Source organism: Leuciscus leuciscus (assembly GCF_965113295.1).
Source record: "Leuciscus leuciscus genome assembly, chromosome: 7".
NCBI classification, from domain to species: Eukaryota; Metazoa; Chordata; class Actinopteri; order Cypriniformes; family Leuciscidae; genus Leuciscus; species Leuciscus leuciscus.
In genome coordinates this window covers 10,686,170-10,700,997 of record NC_138731.1, presented here as the reverse complement: position 1 = coordinate 10,700,997, position 14,828 = coordinate 10,686,170, and the positions used below count along the sequence as shown (strand labels likewise).

Genomic DNA, 14,828 nt, shown 5'->3' with positions numbered 1-14,828 from the left:
CCCTGGATATTCCCTGGATAACTGAAGTTGACCTTAGCAAGATGGCTGAAGGTTCAATCGCCACTGCAAATAATAAGGGGGACAGAGGGCAACCCTGTCTAGTTCCCCTATACAATGGAAAATATTGTGAGCTAGTGGAATACATTACATTTTAACAATATATTCACATAGAAAACAGTTATTTAAAATTTCATCATATTTCACAATATTACTGTTTTTTGTATTTTTAATCAAATAAATGCAGCCTTGGTGAGGAGAAGAGTCTTCTTTAAAAGACATTAAAAATCTAACCGATCCAAAACTATTGAACGGCAGGGTACATTCACATAGAAAACAGTTATTTTAAATTGTAATACTATTTCAAATCATTACTGTTTTACTGTATTTTTGAACACATCTTACCGACCCCAAACTTTTGAACAGTAGGAAGGTGTAGATATTGCCCTTGTGTGCAACTTTCATTAAACTCACTTGCGAACCATCGTGATGTTCGTTTTCTTTTGAATCGTTTACTTTCAATGGATCATTCAAACTGGTTCAAAAAATGGTCTGAATGATTCTTTACTGAATCGTTGATCAAAAATGATTATTAAAAATCACAAATGACTGGAAATGCCTGGGAAAATGCCTGGAATTCCCACTCTTGGGAAGCCTGTAAACATACATTTTACTGTACATGGACTGTGAAGAAACCAATCATTAACCAGAAGTAGCTATTAGCCAAGCTTCATGCTTCACAAATTCCCTTGAGCGCTCCTAACTAACTTCTTTCTTTCTCCATCCCTGTAGACCCTGCTCTGGATGACTTCTTGCTTATGCACTGTGTTTTTGTCCCGAACAGTCAGCTGTGTCCGCTGCTCGTGGCCCAATATCCTTCACAGCTGTAATGGCTGAAACAAGTAGCTGTAGATCTATGCATCAGCTCGGTTAAACTGTGTACTTTATGAATATTGTTTTATTTTGATTGCGCTTGCGTGCGAGTGTCTCTGGTTTTTGGCGGTGAAGTCCTTAGCGCTCGCGCACCTATCATGCTGAGGTGTCCCAGGGCAGTGAACAGGAGCGCATGGATTACACTCTCAATAACAAGCGCAGGGTGATTCGTCTGGTGTTACAGTGGGCCGCCATCAACACAGACCATCTCCAGGAGGAGGACAGCTCCTACAACTTCCTCCAGGTCAGCAGCTTCACTCCTCTCTGGTTTAGACCGGAGGCTTTCTGGTCCCGCTGTGAGGAAGTGTGTGTTTGATTGTCATTGTCTGTTGCAGGAGTTCTATGAGACCGTGTGTGAAGATTCAAGACTCATCCCAACTCTCAAAGATCAACTTCCTGAACTAGAGAAGATCATAAAGCAAAAGTAAGAGCAGAGTCTTATATAGGTTTATAACCCTGTAAAGCCTGACATATAAAATAATAGTCAGAATAATTATAAATTTTTTTAAATGGAACAGATTATTTAACCTTTAGGGAATTTCTTTTTTTTTTTTTTATTACAGTAAAAAAGTATACGTGCATACGTGTTTTTTGTTGAGTGTCATATTTGATACATCAGGCTTTTATGGCTCATACAGTTTGATATATTGAGAATATGGAGCTCATTCTCGAGGAGGAAAAAATGTCTCAATTTTATTCCGAGGCACAAACTGAGCAAAAATATCAAATGTGGTGCAGTTGCTGATATTTATATGACCAAAAGGTAAGATGAAATATTGATGCTTGTAATGTAAATCATTGAGATCTTTATAGCAGTATAACAGACTACTTATATAAAATGCATATAAATATCAGTCATCACTCAATCTGCCAATAATGTCTTAGTAAGATTATATTAAAATGCTTAGCTTTATGATCAAAGCTCTGAAGTTTTAAAACAAAGAATGCCATGTAAAACAATGATGAGTGAGAGATAAACAAATAAACCTTCCTCAAAAGCCTGATGGATCATATTTGCTGTGATTGCAAGTGTTCATCTTGATGTATTACTAACAATATAAAAGTTATTCTTATGTTAAAAATGTCACATCAAAAAGACACGTGAACCACAACCTGAAGGTGGACTTGTTAAAATTATACTAAATGCATGTAAATTCCTGAAATAAAAGTATGAAGTACAGTGTGCTTCATAAGGTTAACAGATTTAGTTCGCAGAAACCTTTTATCTGCTCATGTTCATAACACTCATAACATTTTTTCGCAGCTCCGAAGATGGCCGGCCCTCCCAGAAAAAGGTGAGGGGGAAATAAAAACAAGCGCAGTTTCTGCAGTATTTCCTTCAGTGCTGAAGAAGTGTCATGTGACAGTCCTCTCTCATTGCAGCACAAAGTCCTTCTGCGTCAGTTCAGCACCGGGAACGACAGACTGCAGAAGAGACAGCCAATCAAAAGCACAGACGAGAGTGAGTCCGGATCTGCTCTCCAGTTCAAATGTTGCATCAGTACATGAGTATGACTGAAGACCTGTTCACACCAAGAACGATAACTATAACGATATATCAGTGTTCACACCAATGCACAAGATTTTTCGGTTTATTGTAAGCGAGTGCTGCAGTTTTATCGTCTCACTTTAAATGCTCGAGCTCTATAAAGCAGGATGGATTCTGATTGGCTGTCAATGTTTTTATCATTCATCAGCTGGGAAAAAATTGTTCTGAAAGTGATTCAAACTAGATTGTTCCTCTGTGCCGTTATCGTTATAGTTGTGCTGTGAGCTCTGCTGTTCTTTCATATTTAGAATGATTTTTAGAACTATATCGTTAGAATTTTAGTTATCGTCTTTGGTGTGAACGGGTCTTAAGGGTATGACACATATAATGATAAGTATATCGAGATCATAGGGGTTTAGCTTACGTAAAAGGTATTTATTTATTTATTTAATCATTAATTAATTTAAAGGGAGATCAGAGATCAGTCATAGAGCTGAAGAGTCAAAAGTGAAATAACTAAAAATAGACCGGAAGGGTCACACAAAGTTTCAAAAAGAGGTTAAGAGTTTAGGAAAATTATCAGTTGATGTTGTTTCACTTCTGCAAAAATTAAGCAAAAGTCCACAGTATTGAACAAATGTGAACCAAAAACATGTCTCTTTAAATAAAGCTATTTTATTATTTAAAAATGTGATTCACCAGTGTTTTAAAAGCTGTGTGTTGTTGGTGTAGTCCTCTTTAAGGTTTACTGCAGTGATCACACCTACTCCACTATCAGAGTGCCTGTCGCTGCGTCTGTCAGAGAGGTCATCTCCGCGGTTACCGATAAGCTGGGGTCAGGAGATGATCTTCTTCTCATCCACCTCAACTCTGCCGGAGGTGAACACACACACACACACACACACACACACACACTCACTCACTCACTCACTGACTAACCATTTTTTCCATGCTTATCGCTGTATTGACAGCCATTTCCTCTATTTTCATTTGTGTTTGATTAATTGCAGGTTTATTAATGCCATGTTTGTAGAGTGTGCTGTTGTACTGACTCTTATCTCTTTGACCTCTGGCTGACAATATGAGCTCTTTGCTGCACCCATCTTGCTGTAGCATTTCAGATTCTGCATCCCGGTGCTGCTAATGTCTATCGGTGTGTGTGTGTGTGTGTGTGTGTGTGTGTGTGTGTGTGAGAGAGAGAGAGAGACAGATGTTCCTTTCTCACTGCCAGTTCTGTCTGATACACCATGACCTAGTGCTGACCTTCTGCGGCCACACACAGTACTGATAGTGTCACTGCATTAGATAAAATATAGCAAGGAAGGGGCATTCAGTTTAAAAAAACAAATAGGACACATTTAACAATTTATTTAAGTCCACTTAAAATAAATGATTTACTGAGTCATAAATAGTATAGATGTAGTCAAATACATGTACAAAATCATGGCCCAGTGGCATACAATGGCATATATCTTCACAATATTAAGCATGTCACTCAGTTGTTATGGGTACAAGTAACACCGTCTCCACCATATATATGGTGGAGACGGTGTTACTTGACGGCTGCCTATAATAGCAGACAGAGCACAGTTCTTTGCTTGCCGTTTAACCCTCTTTTTGGGCATCCCAAGTTGATGAAGCCCTCTTACAACCAGCCTGTGTGTGTGTCCTAAGCTGCCAAATATGAACACAAGTAATGGCTCCGATAACCTAACTCTGAGATGGTATTTTGGAGTGGTTGGTATTTAATGACCTTAGTCATAAAAGCTTCCTCCATACTAGAGTACATGCAGGTACATGCAACCTCCAAAATGAACACCTCACTGATCTCCTCACTGATCTCCTCATTAATCACAACAACATCTGGTGTATTAGCAGACAGATGTGAAAAGGTTTCAGAGTTATTACAATACTGAAACATGGATGCTTTTACAAAAGAAAGTTTGTAAAAAAAAAAAAAAATTAACACACACATACACATACATTTTGAGTTTTCATGTTTATGGGGACATTCCATAGACAATGCTTTTTAATAATGTACAAACTGAATAGAACTTTCTGCATTTTTACATTTCCAAAAAAACATCACTTAATATGATTTATAATCTGTTTTCCTCACGCTGACCAAAAAGTGTCCCCACAAGGATTTCGAATATGTCCATCTTCATTTGGACATTTTGTCTTCATGACTAAAGTCATACCTGAAACACACACACACACACACACACACACACACACACACACGCACACACACACATGTTTACTTAGCTATCTAAATGGGGACATTTCATAGACATAATGGTTTTTATACTGTACAAACTGTGTATTTTCTCCTCTTACACTAACCCTACCCCTAAACCTACCCATCACGCATTTCATAAAAATAAAAATAGCCATTACATTACATTTTTAAAAAACATAAATTACAATGTTTTTATACCAGATTTCAAATGAGGACATCTCTAATGGGAGGTTTTTGAAGATTTTGTCATGTTTTGGTCACTTCTGGGTACAAATTTGTTTCCAAAATATAGTTAGGTAGGTAAACACACACACACAGGAATCCAGGCCACAGCTAGCATGATGTTCCGCGGTGGAGACCCAGACTGAGCCGAGGAGACACAGATCCAGGGTGACACCGCAGGTCCGGAGGGCCAAGGAGGGACGGCAATGCCTGGTGGAGCCGAAAGGATGGAAGGCAGAGGCGCAGCCAGGAATCCTTTAGCTGAACCAAGGTGACTCTTGACCAAGGCGAAGACGGAGGGACGAGGGAGTCGGTGGAGCTGGTGGGATGATGGACCAAGGCAGAACAGAAGGGTCAGAGGGCTGAGGCGGACTCGGTGACAGGGAATCTCATGCCAAGATGGACCTGCGGACGAAGGAAACATCTATATTGCTTTAAAAAATCGATCAGATAAAGGTATCTCAGGAGACCGGATATGACACGCCCATTGAATTCGGGTGTAGCTTGGACATAGCTGGCTTTGGAGACAGCGTTTTTAAGCTTTTGAGACTTCCCTCATTGGCCTGAGCCCTCGGGCATCAGGACCTCTTCCCCGCAACCTTCTTAGAGATAATCACGGTCCTCAGATCCGTCTTACCCTTCGAAGACTGCGGGTGAGAGCGCCCTCCCTGTCTCCAGCCTTTTTGTGGGGGAGCACGGGAGGCAACGCTCTGCTTCTGGGTGGCACGATATGAAGAGCTGGCTTTTGAAGTTTGGGACTGCTCCCGCTCAGCGAGCCCCGGAGACATGAGAGCGACGGGGGAGGAGCTTCTGGAGAGTCTTCTTGGTGGGCCTGAGAGATAAATCTATGGCTCGATGTAGTTTGCAAACTACGTCAGGACCAATTCCCCCGCCCTCATCCATGTCTCCTAACAATTCAGCTTGGTAGGCCTGCAGCAGCGACATTGTGTGAAGGCATGCTGCAGCCTGACCAGCCGCTGAATAAGCTTTACCCACTGGTGATGATGTGGTTCTGACTGGCTCAGTGGGTAATGCTCAGTGGGGAAGATGCCGCTTTTGGGGAGAGATAGCAAGCGTCTCTTTCACTTTGGGCATCTCCCCATAGTTCTTTATAGTTCATCTTTATAGTTAGATATAGAGAAATAATTGGATGTTTGTGCACTATATAGAGATCAAAATATAGATATATTTTCTATATATATAGAAAAACGGTAGGCCCCGGCGTTGAGGTTGTGACTGTGATGATAGGAAGCGTTCATCCAGTTTACTTTTGAAACGAACGTCCTGTTTATCTGCTGGCCAGTCAATACTCAGTCTTTCAACCGCTCTTGTCACAACCTCAACCAGCTCTTCAAATGCATGAGACGGAGGTGGCGAATCCTCAGAATCTCCTGCATCGACAGTGTTAATGATGAAGAGAACGATTTAAGTTTAAAGTTTAAAGATATAACAACCAGACGCAATAACACATCACTTGACCCTGATGTCAACTCAAGCCAGAGTGGCATTATTGGTGTGTGTGTGTGTGTGTGTGTGTGTGTGTGTGTGTGTGTGTGTGTGTGTGTGTGTCTGTGTGTGTCTGTGTGTGTCTGTGTGTGTGTGTGTGTGTGTCTGTGTGTGTGTGTGTGTGTGTGTGTGTCTGTGTGTGTGTGTGTGTGTGTGTGTGTGTGTGTGTGTGTGTGTGTGTGTGTGTGTGTGTGTGTGTGTGTGTGTGTCTGTGTGTCTGTGTGTGTCTGTGTCTGTGTGTGTCTGTGTGTGGTATTTAAAGGTTGAGAAACTCTAGCGGTGGATTTAACATTCAATAAAAGCTGATGTAAGAGGCTGCTGGTTGAAGTTAATGTCTGAATATGAAATGAAATGATGATGATTGTTTTTATGACTTTTGGTGACTGTCTTACATAATGCACAGTAACTAATAGTACATATTAAACTAGATTTGTTCATTTTCAGATGAATATATGAGTGGTGCAAAACACTGTTCTTAAGTTTCCTAAACTTTTGGAATGTAAATATTGCAAACACTTATCTTTTTTTTTTTATTATTAAGTATAACTTCACTGTTTAGTCATTTGAGAAGCAGCTGATAATTGACATCTGTGCATTCTTGAAAAGCACCAACTTTAACAGTAGATTACTCTGTGACACTGACTGATGACTGTATATTTGTGTTTTTCAGATAAAGAGCTTTTAAAGCCATCTGATGTGTCCATCTTCTCATCTCTGAGTATTAATGGCCGTTTGTTTGTCTGCTCGAGGGACCAGATCGACACTTTGGTGTGTGAGAGCCTCTGGAGACTGCATTTAAAACACGCATCTACTGTAAACACACATGCATTGGCTGATGAACTGATCAATGGATTGACTGTTTGTGCAGACTCCACTGCCGGAGCAGGAGGGCCCGTCTGCGGGGTCCATGTCCACGTTTGAGCTCATGAGCTCTAAAGATCTGGCTCATCACATGACTCTCTATGACTGGGAGCTCTTCGACTGTGTACATGAGGTACATACACACAGTTCTGCTGCTGTTTTAACATTCCTCTCACTTAAAGGGTTAGTTCACCCAAAAATGAGAATTCTGTCATCATTTTCTCACCCTCATGTCGTTCCAAACCCATGAGACTTGCATTTATCTCCAAAACACATATTAAAGGGATAGTTCACTTTGAAATAAATTTTTGGTATGTTTTAGCTTACCTCAAGGGCATCCAAGATGTAGGTGTCTTTTTTTCCGCAGTAGTTTCAATTTTTATATTTTTAGGTCAAACCGTTCTTGTCTGTCAGTCATATAATGCAGGTCGATGGTCACTGTCTCAAAACACAAGCACAGAGTCCAAATTAAAACAATTCCCCGTCGTCCAAATTAAACAATTCCCCATCGTAAGTACACATTGATGGCCTAAGACACGAAACGAGCGGTTTGTGTGAGAAAACGAACCGTATTTATATCGTTTTTACCTCTTATACACAGCCATGTCCAAGTGATCTGATCTGACGTGTGCGCAGACTGGTGCATAGATATATACACTAGATGTCGCCTTAAAGACATTCGTTCCAATGAACTGCCGTAGACAAGGCGACATCTAGTGTGTATATATCTATGCACCAGTCTGCGTACACGTCAGATCAGATCACTTCGACATGGCTCAGTGTGTACAAGAGGTAAAAACGATATAAATACTGTTCGTTTTCTCACACAAACCGCTCGTTTCGTGTCTTAGGCCATCAATGTGTACTTACGATGGGGAATTGTTTAATTTGGACGATGGGGAATTGTTTTAATTTGGACTCTGTGCATGCTCTTTGAGATAGTGACCATAGACCTGCATTATATGACTGACAGACAAGAACGATTTGACCTAAAAATATCAAAATTGAAACTACTGCGGAAATAAAGACACCTTCATCTTGGATGCCCTTGAGGTAAGCTAAAACATACCAAAAATTTATTTCAAAGTGAACTATCCCTTTAAGATATTTTTAATGAAACCTGAGAGATTTCTGTTCTTTCCACCAAAAGTCTGATGCTTTAAAAAGTTAATAAAGAGATTGTAGAAGTAATCTGTATGAATTTGCTGAACAGACATGATCGCTTTATATGATAAACAGATTTAATTTAGGCTTTAATTCACAGTTAAACATTAATCAATGCACACACATACACTTGTGAAAAAGTTAATAGTATTATATTAATAAAATAAAACTCTACTTAAGTGTACTTAAAGAGTGGACACTTTAATGACTGTTTCTTAACACACTTTTAAAAAGTGCACTTTGCAACCATGTCAAAATTGTAATAATGTCAGATTAATAATGTGTAATGTCAAGTTTTTCTTGGTAACTTTTTAATTTAGTGTCTTTGTTTCATGTTACATGTACTTACCACAGTAATAACAGTAAATATGCATAATTACATGCAACTAACCCTCAACCAAACCCCAATCCTACCCTAACCCTATAGTAAGAATATGTAGTTAATTATTATAACTCAGTATTCAAATACCGGTATATAAATACACTGTAACAATAATACCTTAAGTGTAACTGTATTTTTGAATCATGATAATTAATTGCAGCTTCACTGTGTAATTGCAAACATATTTAAATGCATAACTTACACTTTTCAATAGAAATTACATTAAAGTATATTTTAGTTTATCATAAATGCTTGTCAGTAAATTTTTAGCAGTACATTTTAACCATATTTCAAAGACAATAGAAGTACGGTAATTATCATATTACATATAAATGTGCACTTACATCCTTCTCTAAAGTTCAGCTAATTGCATATATTCTTTTAAAAAAGTATATAATTTCCTTAAAGTCCCCCTGTAGTCAATAATTGTATCTCTTAAAACTCATATTTGATCACCAAAATTACATATTTTGAGAAAAAAAAATCTTTATGCCTTAAAATAGCTTGAATGTAACTCTACACTCTTGCCTCATTTAGTATGCGTGGTTCTATGAATATGCAAATGAGCCCCTGCCTCCACTCACTCACTCAGCTCAGAGATCCACTCGTTGAGGATCACACGTTGATCTGATTGGTTACAAGGTAGTTTGTGACGTCAGAAACACCAGCGATTTCAAAGCGTGTTTTTGAGACTGTCTTTGGTTCACTGCAGTTTTAAGGAGAAAATACTCAGCAATGGTGTCGACTTATGAATTTGCACATGGCTTATCTTATTAAAAACACCACTTAGACATATTCAACATTAAAAACTTGATTTTCAGCACAGGGGGACTTTAAGTACTCTTTTCAAAAGAAGGTTACACTTTTATTTTAAGGTGTCATTGTTACAGTGTAATTATACATTTACTGTAAGTACTGAGAAATATTAGTTACTACATATACTATAGGATTAGGGTTTGGTTCAGGCTCAGTTGCATGTAATTATGCATAATGTATAGTTATTACTATAGTAACTACATGTAATGTGTAACAATCACACTGTAAATAAAGTGTTACCTACATTTATTAACCACCAGGTCTAAACTAGTAGTCAGTTTTAGTAAATCTGCATGCATGTGTGTTTTAGCATGAGCTGATCTACCACACGTTTGGCCGTCGGCATTTCAAGAAGACGACGGCTAACCTGGATCTGTTCCTGCGGAGGTTTAATGAGGTGCAGCTCTGGGTGGTCACAGAGGTTTGCTTGTGTCCCACGCTCAGCAAACGCGTACAACTGCTCAAGAAGTTCATCAAGATCGCAGCACAGTGAGTCTCTGAGGTTTTAACTAACGTGTGACGTTAATGTGTGTGATGAATCATTTGATTCTGCAGAGTTAATGTAATATTTTTGGACAATGAATTGCAATGTTAAAAGTTAAAATTGACATATAATGACGTTAGTTGAACTTTTTTGACCCACTTAAGTATAGGACGTTCATCTTGTAATTTCATAATTACTTAAATTATGGTTAAAGTGTATTGCAAACGGACTAATAAGTGTTTATGGTAAACTAAAATAAACTAACAAAATTTCTAGTAAAACTTGTGTCATATATTTAAATATATTTGTAATTAGGCATTTGTAGTGATGAACTCACAACTGAAAATAAGTGTACTTAAATTTTATTAAAACATAATCATTAAAATTTGTAATTTGACATTATTACAAAGGGCACCTTTTAAAAGTCTACTTAAGGCGAGGCACTACAGGTGAATAGGGTAAAATTTGTAACTAGCAGATATCACCATGAAACTTTCCCAGTTGATTACCTACATTAAGATGAGAAAAAAATGTATTACAAGTTTTCTATAATTTAATGTTTAAATATGCAAATTAGGCAATATCTAATTAAATATGTGCTATTTTGCATATATTTTAAAAAACGAAATCTGAGTATTGGATAAAGCCAGGTTAAAAATTATTTTTTCATTGTGTTCACATATTAGATGGGAAAAAAATTACAGAGGGATTTATGGATATCTACTTTTGTTATCCTGTAAATCAGAATATACTGTCAACAGCCTTAAAAAAACGATTTTCGCCATGTTTTTTGGAATAAAATGTTATATAAATCAGGCTAGGAATAATATATTTACAAATCCCTCTGTAAATGTCTTCATAATATAACTAGGTACAAGACTGGAAAGTTTGGTGTACCATAGGTGCTACTGAAGTGGAGATTTCGTACTTGGAGTATGAGAGAAAGGTCATTTTGAGAAAACGGGCTTTAAAGATTTATCATCAGCCAATGAGATTGCGCATTCAGCCCTTTTACTTTCACGATTGGTTGCTGATAAAAAGGAAATGACCATATTTGGATCCGACAGCATTGTACAGGAGAGAGAGAGTTATCCAGCCGTGCGTGTGATGACAGAGAGCAGACAGAGATCGCGGAGCAGCGGGAGGATTAAGAACGCCAACTTTTGTTGAATTTATGAGAAATCTACAGACGCGAACAGACAAAGTGTAGTAAAATAAAGACCTAAATGTGTATTTCGGACTTTTTCACCACAAGTCTGAAAGAAGACGTGTTATTGAAGACAAATATCCCAAAATCTCAAAATTGACCAGTAAAAAAAAAACTATGTTTTTGCCTGCCGTGTCTCGCCTTAAGTGTGTTAAGAAACAGTCATGAAAGTGTACTTCAGGTACGCTTAAGTGGACTTTTATTTCAATAATATTATATATATTTTTTTATATATATAGTTTGAAGTTGTGTGTCACAGTAGAGAGTGTGTGATGTGTATTAACCCTGAAAAGGCAGACCTCGGGGACATTCTAAAACGCTTAACGTGAAAAACGCTTAACGTGGCTTACTGTACTAATACAGTGATATTAAAAGACCAAACTCAGCACACGTCATATTTATAAACCATACTATGTATAACAAATCAGATAAGCCCAGAATATGAACGCAACGCGTTTAATTACACGTTAAGCGTTTTCCTCCCATAGAAAACCGTTATAAGAAAAGGCTTAACGTGGCTTACTGTACTAAGACAGTGATATTACATGACCAAACTCTGCACACATCATATTTATAAACCATACTATGTATAAAAAATCAGATGAGCCCAGAATATGAACGCAACGCGTTTAATTACACGTTAAGCGTTTTCCTCCCATAGAAAACCGTTATAAGAAAAGGCTTAACGTGGCTTACTGTACTAAGACAGTGATATTACATGACCAAACTCTGCACACATCATATTTATAAACCATACTATGTATAAAAAATCAGATGAGCCCAGAATATGAACGCAACGCGTTTAATTACACGTTAAGCGTTTTCCTCCCATAGAAAACCGTTATAAGAAAAGGCTTAACGTGGCTTACTGTACTAAGACAGTGATATTACATGACCAAAATCAGTACACGTCATTATAAGTATTAAGTAGTATTAAGTAGTATTAAGCCACGTTAAGCCTTTTCTTATAACGGGTTTCTATGGGAGGAAAACGCTTAACGTGTAATTAAACGCGTTGCGTTCATATTCTGGGCTCATCTGATTTGTTATACATAGTATGGTTTATAAATATGACGTGTGCTGAGTTTGGTCTTTTAATATCACTGTATTAGTACAGTAAGCCACGTTAAGCCTTTTTCACGTTAAGCGTTTTAGAATGTCCCAGACCTCGCGTCATTTTCGACCCAGTACGTCATTCACTACTCTCCCCCTCATTTTTTAAAGTTAAACATCAACCTTCTTAGTATTCCTGAAACTATTCATTTTAAACAATATAACAAGAAAAAAAAATGAAATTACAAAAGAATGACTGTTTTTAGGATTGCTAGCGACCCGCTACGGAAGCTTGTTTCCACCACAGAATAAAAAAAATGTATGATAATTGCGACTTTTTACAGTTAACATCTCACAATTCTGACTTAATTTCTCAGAATTGTGAGCTATAAAGTCGCAATGGTGCGTTATAAAGTCAGAATTGCGAGTTCATTTCTATAACACACAATAGCGACTTTATATAACGTAATTATAAGAGATAAAAAGTCGCAATTACCTTTTTATTTTTTATTCTGTGGTGGAAACAAGCTTCCATAACCCGATGAATGTAGAAGTGCAAGTTTTTTTTTTCTGCGCTACAAAAAGCGAATCTCTGATGACTCAGTAAAGACGATCGTTCATCTAATGTTGAAAACGATGGTTTGGAGAATATTGTTGAGATGGCGAATATGAGCCAGATGCTGAATGTACTGGGAAGTGAGCTCTGACGAGGACAGGGATGATTGTAAAAAGCATCCGCTCAAATTGAACCCTTCCCAGTTCCAAAAATTTAGCAAATATCTATATAATTTTTTTTTTTTTTTTTCTATTGTAATTGTTATTCAAATATCAGGACAGTTTTATACTATTGTGACAGTTAGAGATCCGTCCATGTTAATATAGATCCGTGTCGCTAAAGACCTGAATATGTAATAATGATTGGCGAAGCATTGGTGTGTGTAAGGATTAATCAGCACAGATACTATAGTGTTCAGACTGCACTTTTCTAAATTCTGTGTGTTTGCTCTTTTTAAGCTGTAAAGAGTTTAAGAATCTGAACTCCTTCTTTGCCATTATCATGGGACTGGGAAACCCTGCAGTCTGTCGACTCAGTCAGACATGGGAGGTGAGCATTCACTACACACATGCACACAAGTTTAGCATACACACACATAACAGACACTGATTCAGCTCTCACAGAATAAGAGTTTGCTCTCTCACAGAAACTGCCCAGCAAGTTCAAGAAGTTTTATGGAGAGTTTGAAAACCTGATGGTGAGTTCAACATGGCAGCCTCTGGTAAGCCAAGCATTTAACCCAGTATTACAGATACTTAAAGAGAACGTTGTTTTTCTCATTGCAGGATCCCTCCAGAAATCACAGAGCGTATCGACTTACAATGGCCAAGTTAGAGCCGCCGATCATCCCTTTCATGCCTTTATTGATTAAAGGTGAACTTTACACTGGAATCACAAACACCAACAAAATCGACATGCTCTTTATTAGTGGCATTTTCAACACTTTTGAATAATAGTAAAGTCAGCACAGCTATGAAAAATGAAATGAAAGTATGGGAACTCTATATTTTAAATGTTTCATGAAGAAATTCATCCAGAGGCATAATATATGTGTTTACATTTCTTTTAAAATTAATTATTAAAGCGTGTAACATATTTTCTTATGATTTACATGATTTAGTGGCATTTTCCACATTTCTAATTAATTCATTAATAAATTAATACTGCACACACCTGTAGATACATATATATACAGTATATATATAAATTAAGTCCTGATTTAAATTTTTCAAATTTAAATAATTGATTTTTAGATAATTCGATTTTTTATAATTGATCTAAAACTGGTCTTAATATTTATGGTTAAATAGTCAAATAATTGAAAATATTTTTAGATAATTTAATTTAAAAAAATTCACTCATCTATTTGTAAGGCTTATTTGAATTATTATTCAGATATATAATTAAACATTATATATAATAAATCTTACATTTATCTCACATATATCATTATATTTGTTTACATTTTGCTTAAAATTAAATATTAAAGCATGTAACACATTTTCTTATGATTTACATGATTTAGTGGCATTTTCCACATTTCTAATTAATTCATTAATAAATTAATACAGCACACACCTGTAGATAAAAAAAAATATATATATATATTAGTGGTGGGCCGTTATCGGCGTTAACGTGCTGCGTTAACGCGAGACTCTTATCGCGCGATAAAAAAAATATCGCCGTTAATCTATTCTCCAAGTTGGGTTGGCAGATGGCTCTATACTACACAAGCTATGATGACGCAATCTACCCGCGGCCGCGAGGTAAACCCGGCTGCAACGCATATTCGTCGTCATCTTAAGTAAACACGGCTGAAAGTGAAAGCTGGTGAAAAAGATCGGTGCAACATCCATTATTTGGACTTGGTTCGGGTTTAAGCCGTCAGACGAGCAGCAGCAAACTAAATACAGAGT

The 14,828-nt window shown here is 37.3% G+C and overlaps 1 protein-coding gene across 4 annotated transcripts in view; it reads left to right on the top strand.

Annotated features, from left to right (window-relative positions):
- Positions 1 to 14,828, top strand: part of rapgef4a (Rap guanine nucleotide exchange factor 4a) — an 85,502-nt gene that overhangs the window by 67,611 nt on the left and 3,063 nt on the right. For all 4 annotated transcript variants that reach the window (XM_082176066.1, XM_082176065.1, XM_082176068.1 and 1 more), the window contains 12 exons: positions 790 to 868; positions 1,024 to 1,174; positions 1,266 to 1,354; positions 2,195 to 2,225; positions 2,314 to 2,392; positions 3,152 to 3,298; positions 7,060 to 7,157; positions 7,258 to 7,383; positions 9,923 to 10,101; positions 13,371 to 13,461; positions 13,559 to 13,609; positions 13,698 to 13,785. In XM_082176066.1, the coding sequence (XP_082032192.1) occupies positions 790 to 868; positions 1,024 to 1,174; positions 1,266 to 1,354; positions 2,195 to 2,225; positions 2,314 to 2,392; positions 3,152 to 3,298; positions 7,060 to 7,157; positions 7,258 to 7,383; positions 9,923 to 10,101; positions 13,371 to 13,461; positions 13,559 to 13,609; positions 13,698 to 13,785 (1,209 nt within the window). The remainder of the gene's footprint in view (positions 1 to 789; positions 869 to 1,023; positions 1,175 to 1,265; positions 1,355 to 2,194; positions 2,226 to 2,313; positions 2,393 to 3,151; positions 3,299 to 7,059; positions 7,158 to 7,257; positions 7,384 to 9,922; positions 10,102 to 13,370; positions 13,462 to 13,558; positions 13,610 to 13,697; positions 13,786 to 14,828) is intronic.